This window comes from Gopherus evgoodei, chromosome 2, assembly GCF_007399415.2.
Source record: "Gopherus evgoodei ecotype Sinaloan lineage chromosome 2, rGopEvg1_v1.p, whole genome shotgun sequence".
Taxonomy (NCBI): domain Eukaryota; kingdom Metazoa; phylum Chordata; order Testudines; family Testudinidae; genus Gopherus; species Gopherus evgoodei.
The window spans coordinates 171,922,977-171,941,073 of record NC_044323.1 but is presented as its reverse complement, the minus strand read 5'-3'; the positions used below and the strand labels follow the sequence as shown (position 1 = coordinate 171,941,073).

Below are 18,097 nucleotides of genomic sequence, written 5' to 3'. Positions count from 1 at the left end.
GGCCCTGCTTGTGTACTCTTTGTATGCCTGCACAGGTAATTGTTTTATTCCTGAGATGCATTTCTCTATATCAAACTTGTTTTTCTGCTTTATAACATAAGAACGGCCCTGCTGGGTCAGACCAAAGGTCCATCTAGCCCAGTATCCTGTCTTCTAACAGTGACTAGTGCCAGGTGCCCCAGAGGGAATGGACAGAATAGGTAATCATCAAGTGACCCATCCCCAGTTGCTCATTTCCAGCTTCTGGCAAACTGTATAGTTGTATAGTACTAAGAGTGCAATTTACAGTCATTTAGAAAGCAACCAGTGCATTTTATTGTGCTTTTGAGAGTCGTAGCCCAATATTATCAAGTCCTCTACCCACATGAACAGAAAAGAAAAATTCTTAATGATTTGCATTATTTGTTGTTCCCCAAGCTACAAAGGTTGACCAATAATACAGGAAAGTGAAGTAAAATTACCCAAGCTATTTAGACACTTGAGGTGATTTCTTTGTGGTATAGTCCTGCTGCTGCAAGATCCTGTTCAGCAACAGAAATCTGAGTGGTTACGGGGAGCAGAATCTGCCAAAGAAGAGAATGGTCTTAGTTTTATTGTGCCTGATGAAGAAAAGGAAAGGGTGATCTGCTGCAAACTGAATAGCAGAAATGAGACTTCGTGATGTCATAGAAGCTGCACTGGCAGCTGCAGCCTCTGTGCCTTCTTCATTGATCTCCACAAAGCACTTGTGAAAAACATTTGACAAAACCAGATCGTTTTTCTCAGACATCCCTCTGAAATCAGCTCGGTCCTGACTGAAGGCATCTCGCATCCCCATGCTGCTCAAAGTAGATTTGAGGTCATAACTCTCTTCCATTTTGATCCTGGGCAGATACACATCCACTTCAGTTTTCTCCAACATTTCTGAGCTGGTCCATCTGGCTAATGTCTCATACGTCAAGTCTCTTTCTAGCTACAGTTAGTTAAAAAGAGAGAATCAAAAATTACACAGTGAAAAAAACTTCCTTAACATTGATGTCCTTTACAGTCCTGAATGGGGAAACTATAGAGATGGTTTACAAATATAGTGAAGATCACTGAAAAGCTTCTGGCTCGTTTACAGGTGTCTTCTCAACTGTAAAACAGTGTGTTTTCTTACAGCAGATTAGTGCAATAACTGGAAGTTTGAACAGATTTTAAAGCCAGAAGGGATGATTATGATCATCTAGTCTGACATCCTGCACATCATGGGCCACAGAATCATACCCACCCTCTCCTGCAATAGGCCCATAACCTCTGGCTGAGTTACTGAAGTCTTCAAACCTTGAATTAAAGCTACAGAGAATCCACCATTTACTTTAGTTCAAACCAGCAAGTGACACATGCCCCACTCTGCAGAGGAAGGTGAACCCCCCCCGGGTCATTGCCAAGCTGATCTGGAGGAAAATTCCTTCCTGATCCCACATAGTGAATACTTTCAGTGTTGAATATTTGTAGCGTAATAGCAGCAGAGTCTGATTTACGTAATAGTAGCCCAGTTAATATATTGTTGTATATGTTGAGCCTCTGGCATTCTAGCTTATCTGCATGCAATCTACCAGAAAAGTATGATTGTTAATTAATTACACATATACTTAAGTCACTATTTGTTAGCGGAGTTGTTCTAAGTTATAGTTTTCCTTATTTAAAATATTTATTGTATGAAAATACATTTGGAAATCCGGCCACCTAGTATTTTTTCAAGAGGGGAGCTGGAAAGGAACAATGAAGATGATGGCATTTCCATTATCCCTTCTTGGAACTGATCCAGCGGAGCTTCTCTCCTTGCAAAACTCCAGTTAAAGTTAATGAGAGTCTTGCCAGAGAAAGGGCACTGCCGGCTCTGGTGTCCTTACAGATTAGTGCTAGGAAACCTTCAAAGATGTAGATATTTGTTCAGTATGAAGTGTTTCCCTCTATCCTGGCTTTTTGTCAAGTGTTCTAGTAGTCTCTGGTTTTGCTTGGGCTGGAAGAACTGCCTTTCTTGGAGGATTTTGGGGCTTCTCTGTCTAGGACTGGATGACAGCAAGAAGTGCAAAAACGTGTCGGGTTTATGAAAATCTTGTCATAGGTCAAAAAAGGCTCAGGTTCTCTGAGTGTTAGATAATGTTTTGGATCTGTCCTTAAATTTTCCTGAGCCAGATCTTTTCACTCGTTCTTAATACCAGAATGGAGTGTCACCTACTATCAGACAGCAGCCATATAATCATCTAGGATATAAAAACAATTGAATTCCTTGTATTAATATGATTAATTTCTTTACCATTTCTAGGCCAGTGGTGTCATCGCTGATGTCATCTGGTAGCAGTATGAGCATGCTGAGGTCATTATTGACATATGGGAGCTCAATAATGTGGGTGTGCATTGTTTGAATGTAAGTCCAATTAAATTTCCCTCTCTGGAACATCATCTGCACTGGCTTAGTTGTATTCTGCAACAAACCAAAGGAGGACAAATGCCACTTTTAAAGGATCAGGTGAAAAAAAATAGTTAAATATTAACATTAATTTTTCTTGCCTGTGTTACTTATAATGAGTTAGGTTACTAAAAAATGATACTTCATAGAACCAATTTATTTGTCACTATTTATGCTTATACACCTCTACCCCACTATAACACAGTCACGGGGAGCCAAAAATCCCTGCCGCATTATAGCTGAAGCCCCATTATATCGGGGTAGGGGCGACAGGGCTCCAGCGGTGATTTAAAGAGCTCTGGGCTCCAGCCACTGCAGGGAGTCTAGGCCCTTTAAATCGCCAGTGGAGCCCCACTGCCAGAGCCCCGAGGTGGGGCAGCAGGGCTCCAGCAGTGATTTAAAGGGCCCTGGACTCCCTGCAGCAGCTGGAGCCCCCCGGGCCCTTTAAATCACCTGCAAGCCCCACTGCCACAGTCCCGAGGTAGTGGCAGCAGGACTCCAGCAGTGATTTAAAGAGCTCCAGGCTCCAGCCGCTGCAGGGAGTCTGGGCCCTTTAAATCACCGGTGGAGCCCTCCTGCTGCAGCCCCGGGGTAGTGGTGGCAGGGCTCCAGCGGTGATTTAAAGGGCCTGGGGCTCCCCGCAGCAGCCAGAGCCCTGGACCCTTTAAAGCACCGCCAGAGCCCCGCTGCCACCGTGCTATATGCGAACCCGTGTTATATTGGGTCGCATTATAGCGAGGTAGAGGTGTATTTCAACCTCTCAGTTTTGATACCGAGATTATGTCTGCACACCAGTTTAAGCCTGGGTTTGAGCCCGGGCTCAAGGCAACCTCTCTTTGTGTCCACACTCCAAATGTGCTAACCTAGGGTTCAGACGTAGGGTTACAGGATCCTGCAGGGCTGGAGGGCCCCAGCCAGTGTTAAACTGGGATCTAATGTCTGAGCCCTATTGGTTTCCTGTGTGCTTGCAGCCCTTACTTGACTCAGGACCCAGTAGTCCTCCAGATATATCCCAGAGTTCCCAGCGCAGAGAAGCAGACAGTCAAAGCAGTGGCTGGAAGCGCCATTATTGCCTGGCTGAGCCCATTCCCACTTCCTGCTCCAGCTACTCCTTGCTGCTTCATGGAGCTTGCCCGGAGCAGGGAGCAAAGCTGACAGGCAGGAGCTGGCTTCTAGTCACTGGGATATTGGGGGTCATCCCTCCCTGTCAGCGCTTGGTCCCAGTCTGCTCTCTGTCCCTTGCTACCAGCCCCCACCCGCTCTCCCTGGAGCTGCGTCTGCAGGGGTGCAGTAAGTACTGTGAGGGTGGTGAGTGGAAGGTAGTCCCAAAACTTTCCTGCAGCCCCCTGGGGATCCCTGATCCCTGCCTCCCGGGATACAGTGGGTGCAGGGATAAGGAAGCCCACAGGCTGCTGGAGCACACTGAACCCGGCCCATGGGGATGCACTTTGCCACTCCACAGCCGGCAGCAGCCATGCTGGGATGTGTGTCTTTCTTCAGGTACCTTCATTTTATGTCAAAATTCAAAAAAACAGGCAAGAATAAATAAAAACGCAACCAAAGAAAAACACCTTCATTGAGCTTCTAATGTTAAAAATTAAGAATTGAAAAGTTTCATTTCAATAGTTCGATAGCCCTGGAGACCGATATACTACTTCTCTTCACTACAGGTGCACTTGGGTATTTTCCTGCCAATGTAACTTGGCCTAGAGTTGGAGAGCCCAATTCTGAGATTAGAAAAAAGCCTTCTCAAACTGCAGTCATTCTACTGAGACAGCCACCAAAGGAGCTCATTATGCGGTTTATGTACTCCTGCGTGCCTTGTGGGCACCTGAGTCCTATCAGTAGCACCCTCACAGTTGGAAACAGGGGGGGCAATAGGCTACAGTGTCAACATTACGGGGTGTGGGGCATTAGGCCCTTAGGATACATTTACTTTGACTCTGGTCTGTGCACTGCAGTGTGGATGCCAGAGCCCTAGGTTCAAGCACTGGTCAGAAATTTCTTAACCTATTGTTAAAATGCAATGTAGATGCTCAAGCCCAGAGTTCCCTGACACAGGTCAGCTGACTTGAGTCCCACTAACCCGAGGCTGACATTGCTGTGTAAACACAGCTTGAAAACAGACCTGAACCCTAACTTTCACTTCTGTGTATTGTCAGTTCCTCTGTTGGTTGCATGACATTTCATGGCTTAGTTACATACCTTGTTCATTCTGAAAGGTTGTTCCTTTGTAAATCCATCCTTAAATGTCTTTGCCCAGTTTCCTTTGAAGTAGAGGGCATTGACAAGCACCAGCTTGGTGAGTGAATCAACAGAGTTGACAGGCAGTAGCGCCTGGATTTTACCTTTAGGAAATAGTTAGACAGTCATATATTTGTGCAGCTTTTCTGCTTGGAGTCAATGTAGGAACTGAGTTTGGAATATGTGCTATTGAGACCATACTTGTAGGGCAGCTTCCTGTCTTAAGAGACTATAGTGAAATATCCTCAAACATTGGGCTGGGCTCTGTGGTCCCCTTCAGTGATTTTGCCCTACTCAAGCTTCCTCTTGCTAGTAATAACCCTGATTGATAGTCTTAATCTACATTCCTCCCATGGACAGAGAAAGAAGACTGAAGAAAAAAAGGAAGAGGTGGGAATGTGTCAAAATAAAAAGAATCCAGTGTGGCCCCCAGGAGAGGAAACTAATTTTGCTTATAGATACTACTGTGGTGAGTATGGCCTACACATGATAAAAGTACAGTATAAAGATACAAGACGTTTAGAGTTTATCCCTCTGGCTGCAGAACCTCACCTTAGTGCTGAAACTTCTTCACCCCCTTTCTATTTTTGGAGGAAAAAAGTCCTACAAACTTCTCTGAGGAATTTCAGCAGAATGTACCCTTTCTGTCAGACTGTTTCATGACACTATAACAGAAAATGAAACTCCCGAACATACTGCATGGAATCCCATCAAAATGAAACACATTTTGCTATGTAAGTATTTGTATCAGGCCCAACACTGTGGTATCTTATTGCCTTCAAACACATGAAGGTTAAATTGTTATCATAAATATTTGTGCAAATGGAAAGCAGTAGTCACCAGTGTTTTCCCTTGGGGTGCGAGTTGTGTTATAACTGAAGGGGAATGTCATTTTGGATTTGGTGTTACTGAACTTTCATATGTAGTTATCTGCCTGCCTCCAATTGGGGCAGTGAGGCAGCAGCCATTTTGTGTTTCGGTTCAAATGCAGAATGTAGCAGAATAAATCAACGTTTTCTCTCTCCCCTCATAAACAATTTATGGTGGAAAAATACATGATGTTTCTTTGTAAATGGTAAAAGAACAGTCCCGAGCTCACCTTCAGTCTGGTGTTCAACATTGGAATTGATTTCTCTTCTTACTTCTTCTGCTGCTCCCATGAAATCAACAGCTCGTGGCTCTGTGTGGTAATATTTTTTAATCGATTGTAAATATTCCTTCAAGGCAAGAGAGAGAAGAGTCTTACATATTATTTAGCAATATATCTGTGCCAACTACTGCCAAATAAAAAGGAGAGTTCATGTTATGACACAGTTTACTAGGAGCACAAAACTCTGTCTTCAGAGAAGCAAAATGTTTTTAGTTATATTTGTTATCAATCATTTACTCATCTATGATTGTTCATGCTTAGATACAGTCCAGTCAGGAAAAGCAAATAAAAAGAATACCTGTAATTTTGATCTGAGTATCTACAAAGAGTCAGTGAGAAATAAATCTTAAAGGATAATAAACCATTTTGCAGATATAATTAAAATATTTGCATTTAGGTCTTGTCTGGTTTGTTGTCATAGACCAATCATAAAGATCAGTTGTATCCCTATTACACAGATAGATGAACTGCTTCACCTACTTTATTGAAAAGTGATGATTTCTCTCCATATAACTGGTTGACACTTTTAAGCAGGTAATTTTTAGTGGGTTGGTTAATTTCAGAGCTAAGTGCCTGAAACCTTGCGTGGATGTTGCTTGAGTTCTCCAGATTGGCCTTGAAAGAAGGAAGAAATAGTTTGATTATTTATCTGCGATTTCTAGGCAAGTGATTATGAACTTCTAATATCATATATTGCACCTAGCTCCACTGGTGACAGTTGCATGTAATATCCTGTACAGTTAAAGTAATTTTTTGTGAACTGTGTGTTGATATGAATGAGGGGCACTAAACCTATCAATAAAATCTCCAGACAGTGGACACACCATAGACACTGTGTGAGCAAGAGGGAGCTCTGTAATACACTGAAATATAAAGTTAACTAGAGAGATTATTAAAAAACAAAGCACATGCACAGAGATAGTGATAGTACAGTGTCTGTACAATGCATGGAGACTTAGCTATATGATGTCCATTAGCATTTATGAAAGTCTCATAACCAAAAATTCCCATATATCACATTGAAAGTTTGCCGCAAATGTATAGAACATGTGATTCCAATATTGGCTGGTAGTGTTAGGAAACTGTTTGTGTTGTTGCACATGAAGGAGGTAAAATTATGATGTCAACTTATTTAAGGAAGTTAAGCAGGAAGTCAGTAATTTTGGGCACAGTTTTGCAAGGTGCTTTTAAGGGCCTCTATCATATCCCCCTCCACCCCCGCCCCAGCCATCTCTTTTCCTAGACGAACTGTCTCTGTCTTTTTAATCTCCCCTTTTATAGAAGTTGTTCCTTACCCTTAAGCATTTTTGTTGCCATTCTCTGTGGCATTATCTCTGGCATTATGTAATTTTCTGTCTTATTATCTATCCCATTCCCATTGGTTTCTTACATTATTTTTTCACTGTCTCTACACACTGAGCAGATGTTTTCAAAGAACTAGCCACAATGATACCAAGATCCCTTTCATGAATGTTAACAGCTAATCTAGACACCATCTTTTTCTATGTACACCTGGGATTAGTTTTCTGATGCGCATTACTTTGCATTTCTCAACATTGAATTTCATCTGCCATTTTCTTGCTCAGTCACCCAGTTTTTTGAGATCCTTTGCAGTCGGCTTTGAACTCTATTATCTTGAATAATTTTGTATTATCTGCAAACTCACTGTTTACCCCTTTTCCCCCCCAGATAATTTGTAAATATGTTGGACAGCACTGGTCCCAGTACAGATACTCAGGTAACCCTCCTGAGTATCGTTTATTCCTACCCTTCGTTTCCTGCCTTTTTAACCAGTTACTGTTTTATGAGAGAACTTTCCCTCTTATCCCATGGCTGCTTACTTTGCTTAAGAGCCTTTGCTGAACAACCTTGTCAAAGGTTTCTGAGAGTCCAAGTATACTGTCCACGTATACTATATCCACTGGATCACCCTTATCCACATGTTGTTGACCTCCTCAAAGAATTCTAATAGATTGGTGAGGCATGATATCCTTTTACAAAAGCTGTGTTGACTCTTCCCACATATTGTGTCTGATCATTCTGTTTTTTACTATAATTTCAACCAATTGGCCTGGTACTGAAGTTAGGTTTACCAGTCTCTAATTGCCAGGATCACCTCTGGAGTAAGGTGACCAGATGTTAAAGGGAAAATATTGGCACCACCACAGGGGGGGGCATTTTTTTTCTTCTTCACATCACCTGTCTGGGAATTCGATGATAATTCAGTGGAGAGTCCTTCAGTTGCGGACGGTCTTCGGCAGTATTTCGGTGGCAGGTAATAAACCTTGCCGCCAAAGACAGAAGCACCCGCTGCTGAAATACCACCGAAGACCATCCGCGACTGAAGGACTCTCCGCCGAATTGCCACCGAAGACCAGGAAACAAAATATCGGGACAACGGGATGCGGGACAAACTCCTCAAAATCAGGACGTCTGGTCACCCTATCTCTGGAGTCTTTTTAAAAAATGCTGTTGCGAGACAAGTACAGGAAATACACTCCATTAAATTTACTATAGAAAATAAATTAGAGAAATAAAGATTGTTTCAGTGTTCAAAAGCTGCAGGGTGGCTCAGAATTTGGGATCATAGTACATTCATATCCTACAAGCATATGACAGTGAAGGATTTATGAAACAATCTGAAATTTCTAAACACACAGAAAGTTCCCTGCAGCACTTCCATAATCTCAAAATGATGATATCCTGTTGCAAACGGTATGAGCTCTGATTGCTAACAGAGAGGGAGCAGTTAGATCTAGACACTGGGCTTTATGCCAGTCTGTATGGTAAGCTCCTACTGGCAGAAAGTAAACCCCTTCTCCACCAGTGGGGTCTTTGGCTTGTCAGCAGACCCCCAAAGGTGGGTGGTATTGGCCAGGAAGAGTTTGGCTGTCAAATGCGCTGATTAATTAACACTCTTGACCATCATCTGCTGTCAGGTCTTCTGTATAGCCAGCCACACTTTAAAGGTGCTAACTGTAGGGTAGGGAGTTAGTGAAAAGACCATCTCTCCTCTACCATGAGGGAATCCTACCAGTGGCGAATAGGATTGTGATTTGCTCTCCCTTGCACCAAAAATGATGAATCAAGCACACTCCATCTAACACTATAATGACCGATAAAGGACTTTTCAGAGTGCCATGGAAATATTCTCTAACATGATTTTTATGCCCATTTACACCCAGCACAATAATTTTATCTATATCAGAACATTTCAGCACAGCAGTGTATTTCTTTAGCATTGTCATGGGGAAAATCCCTCCCTCTCAAAATCTCACATGCATGTCTCTTGTATGAGCCAATCATATCTTAATTTCACCCAGCACTGCATTTACATGTGTGAGAGCAGCCTTGATGCTGTTGTAAGCAGGGATCACATCCTTAAGAGTGCAGAGCACACTCGAATATTCAATAGCTAGAAATTTAACAATAATAAAAAAGGGAAAACCCACAAATTTAAAAAAGAGAAAGGCAAAGAAACACAGAGAATGGTCACAACTCTGCGGAGTACCTCAAATGAGGAAATGCAAGTCACACCCTTTGCAATTTACATAAAAGGGAAGGATGTCTCTCTTGTTGTCTCAGGGACAATATTACAGGAGGAAACCTCTCAGAATACCATACTCATTCATTGTGTACATTTAACAGGAGAAAGGCAAACCAAAGTGAATTCAAACATGGAAGGAAAGGCAGTCTAAAAAAGAAGGGAACATGCCTATAACTTGGACACCTTAGACATTTGTTTTGGTGAGCTACCTTTTTAACGCTGATACACGGATTTGATAGAAGCTCCTCCATTTTGGAATAGGCTCGTCGTGGTTTTATGGTTGTGATGTCAACTCCAGCTCCTCCAACTTTGTTAAAGTGAAGCACCTACAATGAGAATTGCAAACAGAATAGATGCAGTGAGATATAGATCACTTGATATGTAAGAACTTATGGTTAAAGCAGAAGACTTGGGATCAGGAGACCTGGATCTCGGTTCTGTTCTTGCCTCTGCCTCAACTTACTGTGTGGTCTTAGGCTAGTCACTTAGGGTACGGCTAGACAGCAGTTAAACACCTGTGGCTGGCGGGGTCAGTTCACTCAGGCTTGCACAGCTTGGGCTGCAGGACTGTAAAATTGTGGTGTAGACACGGGGGCTTGGGCTGGAGCCTGAGCTCTGGGGAAGGATCCCAGAGCACGGGCTCCAGTCTGATCTTGAAGAGGTCTTTATTCCAGTTTCTGCCTGACTTAATAGTGTTTGGAACACTACCTTTGGGTCTCCTATTAGCATCTTGTAAACACCAAAAGCTGCCAGTTTTCTAGAAATAAGAAGTATAGCTGCACCATCCAAAATATGTAACAACAAGCTAGCATGTATGTGTTAACGAATTTGGCTCTTTTGGCCCCTATATTCCATCTAATTTAATACAGGAGTCCCTCACCCACATCAGTAAGCACCAGCTGTTGTACACACGTTACTCAATAGTAGTGGCATGTCTCAAAAGCTGACATTCTCTGTAGTCCCAACTCACCTTTGCCATCTGATCTGCAGTGTTGCCTTTGGCTCCAAGGTACACAGTGGCCAGGGTAGTTGAAATACTCCAAGGGGAAAACAAGATATTTGTGTTGGTTTGTGTCTTACACTCATGTTTGAAAAGGTCGAGGGCAAAACCAGTGTTTGCCACACTCAGAGCTTCCATTATTTGAAACCTGGAAAGCGAGAGAAAAGAAAATACATCTCTAGCTGGCAGCTCATTGCATAATGCTGGTGATTGCTACCCAACCCTATTTCCTACTGAAGAAATTAAAGTGGTTTGAAAATTTCTGAGGCGCAGCTACCCTGAGAGCTAAGCTTTTCAGTGCAGGCAGCTAAATAGTCATTTGGACCTTAGCATGTGCTACGTGTCTGTGTTAAAACACATTTCCCTCACTTTAGTTATTTCATAGAGACCCTTCTACAGTATGTGTTAAGCCTTTTCTTTTCAAAAGGCCTCTGATAGAGGATATTGATTCTACTTATAGATCTGACCCAAAGATACCTTGTGTCAATAAGTTCTGCTGGCTTTTTACGCATTGTGTATAGTATTTTGTTTTGAACTGAAGGAAGCTCTGGAAGTTGAAAGAACACATTTCACCCTCTCAGGAGTCTATGGGTTGCTCACTTCAACCAACTGCTATCTGTTATTCCTGCTGTATGATTGGCCATCTGAGTTGCATGTAATTTTCTATTCCTTGATTACACAGTGTATAGTGAAATAGGTAGATGCATACATAACTCCTTTATTTATAACAGATGAAAGAACGAGAACTTAATGGAACTGAATGGTAATAAATTTAAAGTTATAAAGGAGAAATCTTTACACATGCACAAATTTACCCATGGAGTTCATTACCACAAATATCATTGAGTCATCAAGAACTTAATAGGATTCAAGAGAGAATTAGATGGTAATAGGACTAATGAGAACATTAAATAGTTACTTTAGCTATGAAAAAATATTACAAGGTTTAACCCCTCATGGTTCATTGCATATGCCTGCAACTAATGGGGTCAGGAATAAGCTTCCTCTATTGCAGGTTATTCCATAGTTGGCCACCATGGGACTTATTGCACCTTCCTCTGCAGCATCTGGTATTAGCCACAGCTAGAGACCGGATACTAGACTAAATGAACCCCTGATGCAACTGTCTGTGGCAATTCCAATGTTCCTGTTTGTGCAAACAAAGCCCTTTGACTTGGATGTTTGTGAAGAGTGAATAAATCAGAAACAAACATGGTCAAATTGATCAACCATTCAGAATGTTTCTGAACACTTTGCTATATTCAGTGAGCTAGACTGCCAATTACTATATGTCAAATACCATGTATTCCTTTCTTGTCTTTCAAAAATCTCCTGAAATCCTATCTCTTCCGTGAAACAGTCCAGCTGTAACAATCTGTAGTCACTCTGACTTATTCAGTATTTTATTTTTCTGCATGGTACTCATGCATGTTATTAGATATCCAGCTCTTCAGGGCAAGGATTCCTTTTGGAGGTGGGGAGAGTGGGGAGGAGGTAGTTTACAAATATATACACAATTATTATTTATTATTTGTATTACTTTTTGCAGCCCCAGATATGAATCAGGGACCCCCACTGGTACAGCACAAATGCTGAACAAGACAGTCCATGCCCCAGACAGCTTATAATCTAGGTATTTTGATGTAAATAATAACACTAGAATACAATAATTTTAATATATACACAGGTCCGTACTCTGCCCCGATTAACACATCATCCAGTGAAGTTGCATAAAATATCAGTAGGCTTGGAAGGATTAGATTTTTATCAGTAAACATCAATTTCACTGTACACACAAACTGATGAAAAAAATATTTCCATCAATCATAATCAAAATTACACATATTCAAAGTAAGAAAAATGCTTCTTGGAGAACATATAAGTGATTTATACTTTTGAATTAGGCTTGGTACAAATGAATTACAAAAAGAATAATAAAAATAGGTATGGTTTGTTGATTTAAGAATATTTACTTTGTATATTTTGATGTCGACAGCTTGTTTTTTTAGCATAACCTTTGAGCATCAACATCTACTGTCAGGAAACAATTGTCTGACACACACACACCCCAATTTCACCCAACAGTGACAATTTAAATCCATGCAAATCTAAAAAAATACTAAAAAATAGACACTGATATTATCCAGCACAATTTAAAAAAAAACCAAAACAAATTCTGCCAAGTCTAAAGGTAAGTCACAATAGAATTTGACCTTCTTGTGTATTTTTTTGTAAGAGATAAAATTAAAGTTAACTTTCTCTTCTAGACAGTGTCTGCTATCTCGTTAAAATATGTTTCTTATTACACTGCTTCCATCCAGAGCCCCTCCACGTATACTTCCTATGCATTTACTAACATCACAGTATATCAATGAGAATGAAAATGTGGAATCTATTGAAGTAATTTTACAATACCTTGTTTTGCTCAAGGATGAAGTCTGGCACTCGATGTATTTCTTGGGTTTGTTACAATTCACACACTTGGTAGGCTGAATATATAGTGTTTCTTTCACCCCTCCCACAGAAAGATTTCCAGTGACTCAGAATGTTGCAGTTTAGTTTTGCCGAAAGGAAATATCTCTATGGAAGCACTGAGCCATCCCATAAGAGCTGGATGTAAAGGGATGGTGGGAATGATCTCATGTACAGGATTGGCTGCCACATTGTTACCACAGGCATTTCATGGGAACAGGCTAGTAATGACATGAACCAGCACTACTTGAAACAACTTTTGCTTTGTAATGTGTCGATTTCCACATAATGCAATATCTGATCACTTTCTCCCATGAGGTCATCAGTTAATAACCTGCAAGGGAGGGAGATGGAGAAAGGCCTTGTGCCCTTTTTACTGCTCCATAATGTGTGAAAAATACATGGGAGTGTGCTTGTCACAGGGTTCAGGGGAACATATATTTAGATTATAAATATTTGCTTTTTCGTATTAGATACTCAGGTTTTGGCTACCTATTGCAGGAGTAGAACTAGTGAAATTATAAAATCCCAAGAGAGACAAGGGACAGAGGGTTGCTGAACAGACAAGGATTTTTCACCTGACTACCCCCTGTGATTTAAATAGAACAGTTCTTTCTGAGACAAGGGACCTTGCTGGCTAACCCTGTAAGTTGTGCTAATTTGCTTCATCACTTTAGAAGTCCATGCAACTTTAACTAACAAAAAGATGGTGACATCCTTCCCCAAGCTCATTCCAGAGAAAGTGTGAGGCCATGTCACACTGCGCCACTGCAGAGCATCTGGTGAAGACACTTTATGCTGCCAGGAAAGAGCTCTCCCGTCGGCATACAAAAAACCCACCCCCATGAGCAGCAGAAGCTGTGTCAGTGGGAGAAGCTCTCCCACTTCATAGTGCTGTGCCCATAAGTGCTTATATCGGTGTAACTTATGTTGCTCAGGGGTGGAATATTCAACCCCCTGAGCGACATAAATTTTGCCAACATAGGCTATGTCTACACTATAGCCTATGTTAAAGCAACAATCACTCTTTACCAGGGATCTACAACCCATCCTGGACAATGATCCCACACTTTCACAGGCCTTGGGTGGCAGGCCAGTCCTTGCCCACAGACAACTTGCCAACCTGAAACATATTCTCACCAGTAACTGCACACCGCACCATAGTAACTCTAGCTCAGGAACCAATCCATGCAACAAACCTCGATGCCAACTCTGCCCACATATCTACACCAGCGACACCATCACAGGACCTAACCAGATCAGTCACACCATCACCAGTTCATTCACCTGCACGTCCACCAATGTAATATACACCATCATATGCCAGCAATGCCCCTCTGCTATGAACATCGGCCAAACTGGACACTCTCTATGGAAAAGGATAAATGGACACACATCAGATATTAGGAATGGCAATATACAAAAACCTGTAGGAGAATAGTTCAAGCTCCCTGGCCACACTATAGCCAACCTTAAGGTGACCATCCTGCAGCAAAAAAACTTCAGGACCAGACTTCAAAGAGAAACTGCTGAGCTTCAGTGCATCTGCAAATTTGACACCATCAGCTCAGGATTAAACAAAGACTGTGAATGGCTTGCCAACTGCAAAACCAGTTTCTCCTCCCTTGGTTTTCACACCTCAACTGCTAGAACAGGGCCTCATCCTCCCTGATTGAACTAACTTCATTATCTCTAGCTTGCTTGCATGTATATACCTGCCCCTGGAAATTTCCACTACATGCATCTGACGAAGTGGGTATTCACCCATGAAAGCTCATGCTCCAAAACATCTGTTAGTCTATAAGGTGCCACAGGATTCTTTGCTGTCTTTACCAATAGCGGTTATTAGCCAAAGTGGGTGAATAGTATCTCACTTAAAATTCTGTAGATGCAGCAATATTCACTTACCAGGAACTGAATCAAAGTAAGTAATTCTGCTGTGTATAGGATTTCAAGCTTTGGTCTCCAGATTGTTCCTGTTTTGACTTCCACAGAATTAGCATAGCATAGGAGTGGGCTCTGTTAGCCTCTGGTGCTGCAGAACTGGTTGCACTTTGGAAAGTTGTAATTATAACCTGTTTTGTTTGTCATTTTTAAGAGACTTAATTTGGCTTGAGACATCTTGGTAAGCCTTCCCCATTCATTGGGTGAATGACAGATATACTGGGCCAGTTTCATCCCTTAGTGTAATCAGTGGTGTTATAGTGAGGATGTTACATCTTGGGAAATGGTTGTGGTGCACTGTACACACACGTGCAGTATAAGGTGAAATTAAAGATTTCTGTGGTTATTCAATATAATTTCTAAGTAGCCCAATATTTTAAAAGCTGTCTTCTCTTAAATCCTATTCTCCTGTGACATGTAATCTACGAGAAGTGCATCTATGTTACACACAAAATTCTGCTCAAGTAAAAGGACAATATACATTAAATCAGTGTGATGAGATGAAAGATAACAATAAAAAAAAATATCCACAAGTTCTTCCATGTACTGAGGTTCTCCAAGGAAAACACAAAAGTGAGTAGGAAGCGGTGCTGGTGATTTGGTAATTGTGGAACTCTTCCCTCTAAACTCATGCTAAATTAAGGCACCACCAGCATGTTGTTAGAAGACACTGTGTTGGGGGAGGTGCTGTCTTTCTGAAGGGATGTAAATGTGAGGGATTGTCTGCTGGGGTCATCTGAGCTTCCATTGCACTCTGTGCAGGACTAATATTGATCATTACAGTGACCTGGCAAATTTCCACTTGTATAATGCATTCTGCCTACGTCTCTTCCTCCTGCAATTAATTCAATCTTTTTCTTCACTTATTTTTCTACACTGTTCAGTGTTTCTCTCTCTAATTAAAGAAATACAAGTTTCTTTCCAAAACTGAGGCAACAATGCATCTTCTATTATAAGTATTCTTATCTTGCTTCCCCTCAAGTCTTGTTCAACTCTTTCAGACTGCTCAGGGGCTGAAACTTTCCGTGGCTGGTTTCTGCCAACAAGTGATTCGGTTTTGGAAATTTTTGCCAAAATCTGTACGGTTGTTCATGACTCCTATTTGTCACATTTATTCCAGTGAGAAATCTTGTTCATGCAGAACTCTCAGAGTAAAATTATTTGGCTCAAATTTGGTTCAAGTTTGATGTGTTTTGTAGATTTCTGTTAGATCTAAAGAACAAACCATGTTAGAAGGAAATGGATATTGAGTAGTGTTGAAGTATCAAAAGTTTCTTCATGCTGATGAAGCATGATTTCTTTGCTCAGTGAAAATCTTCAAAACTGGCAATATTTATATGCAGGGGACTCTTCCGTTCAGTTTTTCTGCTTATTCAAAAGCACAATCTAAATTTACTTCCAAACACTTTTTGGGAGGCTGCAATTCATATATAAACTGTATTACTTTGCTAGCTATACACACCTTTAGATTTTGTATTCACAAAAATGCAGTCCCAGTGATGATGCAGACATCAGCAAGCAGTCTTGAAATTTTCCAGGTGACTTGTAATGCTAAAACTATGAGAGGGAGCCTGGGTTTCTCTGTAACAAAGCATAGTAACACTGAAACACACTGTGATTAATGATAGGTTTACAGGTAATATTCACGTATAAAAACTTCACTGAGATTCTTTTGATGTCACAGGGTGCGACTTTGTGGCAGCTGCCTTGCTGCTGAATCAGAAAATTCTCTGCTTCATGTTATATTATTTTAACTGGTTCTAAGATCTTTTTTCTATCCCCTTTTTTTCCTGGAAGAGAACACCAAACAGAAACCAGTTATAACAATGTAGCTTAGTATCAATGCACTGATGTGTTGAGAAGGGCTATCTGGGGGCCTCTTGTTAAAATTTTTGCTTTTTTTTTTTTTTTTTACATTTCTGAAAACCAATTGATTTTGCCTTTTTGAATGAACCAAATTGCATCAAATGGCTGGTATTTTCCAAATTTCACAGAGAAAGAATACCTCCCACCCCTGGCTTCCCTATATTGTCTTTAGCCCCCGCTCTGCTCCTTCAAATTGTGCCCCCTCCTTCACCGGGCTATGGTTTTACTATATCTTTCTAGGACAGAGTGTAAACAATTCCAGCACACGTTATTTAATGCGTTCTTATCAAGTGGTCTACTTTCCTGTTTATGGTTATTAGAAAGCACAGCTGTTTTCTAATGTGTTTTATATGGGGAGAAATTAAATAGTGTAGAGGCTGAAATAGCAGCACAGTACAGGGGAGGTGCAGGTCTTCTTGAGAGGTGGCTTCTTGCCCTGTGTCACACTGACAATGTTGTGTTCAGTACAGCTGCTCCAGCTGGGGCTGGGCATTTGTCATGCATAGCCTTCAAATACAGAACTCACTCCCCTTTCTCTCTCCTCTTTCCCTCCACCTCCCTCCATTCTTTGTTAAAAATAACCCACATCTGTTTACACTTCCGAACAGACCCATATCTTCATAGAAATGTAAAATGATGAAACACACTTATTTTCCCTTTTCCACACCTGACAAATATTCAAAGGAGCTTGTGACGAGTTCCCCACCTACCTGGGACTGGGGTACCACTGAGACCACCTGACCCACCAGCCTGGGCTCCCCTCTTACACTGTGCTACTGTGATAAGCTCTCCAAGCTTGCTCTTTCACCAGCATACACACAGATAGACTCATAGACTCATAGACTCATAGGTCAGAAGGGACCAATATGATCATCTAGTCTGACTTCCTGCACAAAGCAGGCCACAGAACCCTACCCATCCACTTTTATACAACCCCTAATCCAGGACTGAGTTATTGAAATCCTCAAAACTGGTTTGAAGACCTCAAACTGCAGAGAATCCACCAGCAAGTGACCCACGCCCCACTCTGCGGAGGAAGGCGAAAAACCTCCAGGGCCCCTGCCAATCTGCCCTGGAGGAAAATTCCTTCCCGACCCCAAATATGGCGATCAGCTAAACCCTGAGCATGTGGGCAAGACTCACCAGCCAGCACCCAAGAAGGAATTCTCTGCAGTAACTCAGTTCCCATCCCATCCAACATCTCCCCGCAGACAATTGAGCAGACCTATCTGGTGATAATCCAAGATCAATTGCCCAAATTAAACTATCCTATCATAACATCCCCTCCATATATTTATCAAGCTTAGTCTTGAAGCCAGATAAGTCTTTTGCCCCCACTACTTCCCTCGGAAGGCTGTTCCAAAACTTCACTCCCCTAATGGTTAGAAACCTTCGTCTAATTTCAAGTCTAAACTTCCTAATATCCAGTTTGTACCCATT

At 41.6% G+C, this 18,097-nt stretch overlaps 1 protein-coding gene across 1 annotated transcript; it reads right to left on the bottom strand.

The window, feature by feature from the left end:
* Positions 1-196: 196 nt before the first annotated feature.
* On the bottom strand, positions 197-12,955 carry LOC115646447 (serpin B10-like). Its single transcript, XM_030552276.1, has 8 exons — positions 12,791-12,955; positions 10,346-10,523; positions 9,585-9,701; positions 6,309-6,443; positions 5,778-5,895; positions 4,640-4,782; positions 2,282-2,449; positions 197-952 (listed from the first exon to the last, which is right to left on the bottom strand). The coding sequence occupies exons 2-8, from the start codon at positions 10,511-10,513 to the stop codon at positions 548-550; spliced, it is 1,254 nt and encodes a 417-aa protein (XP_030408136.1). The 5' UTR covers positions 10,514-10,523; positions 12,791-12,955; the 3' UTR covers positions 197-547.
* Positions 12,956-18,097: the final 5,142 nt, after the last annotated feature.

What these genes read in the sequence shown, in the direction of transcription:
- LOC115646447 (XM_030552276.1), bottom strand. Translation starts at nt 10,513, where the DNA reads ATGGAAGCTCTGAGTGTGGCAAACACTGGTTTTGCCCTCGACCTTTTC. An exon ending in CTGCAGATCAGATGGCAAAG is followed by an intron (nt 9,702 to 10,345) that starts GTGAGTTGGGAC and finishes TTCTCATTGTAG; the next exon opens with GTGCTTCACTTTAACAAAGT. An exon ending in AATCATCACTTTTCAATAAA is followed by an intron (nt 5,896 to 6,308) that starts GTAGGTGAAGCA and finishes CTTGCCTTGAAG; the next exon opens with GAATATTTACAATCGATTAA.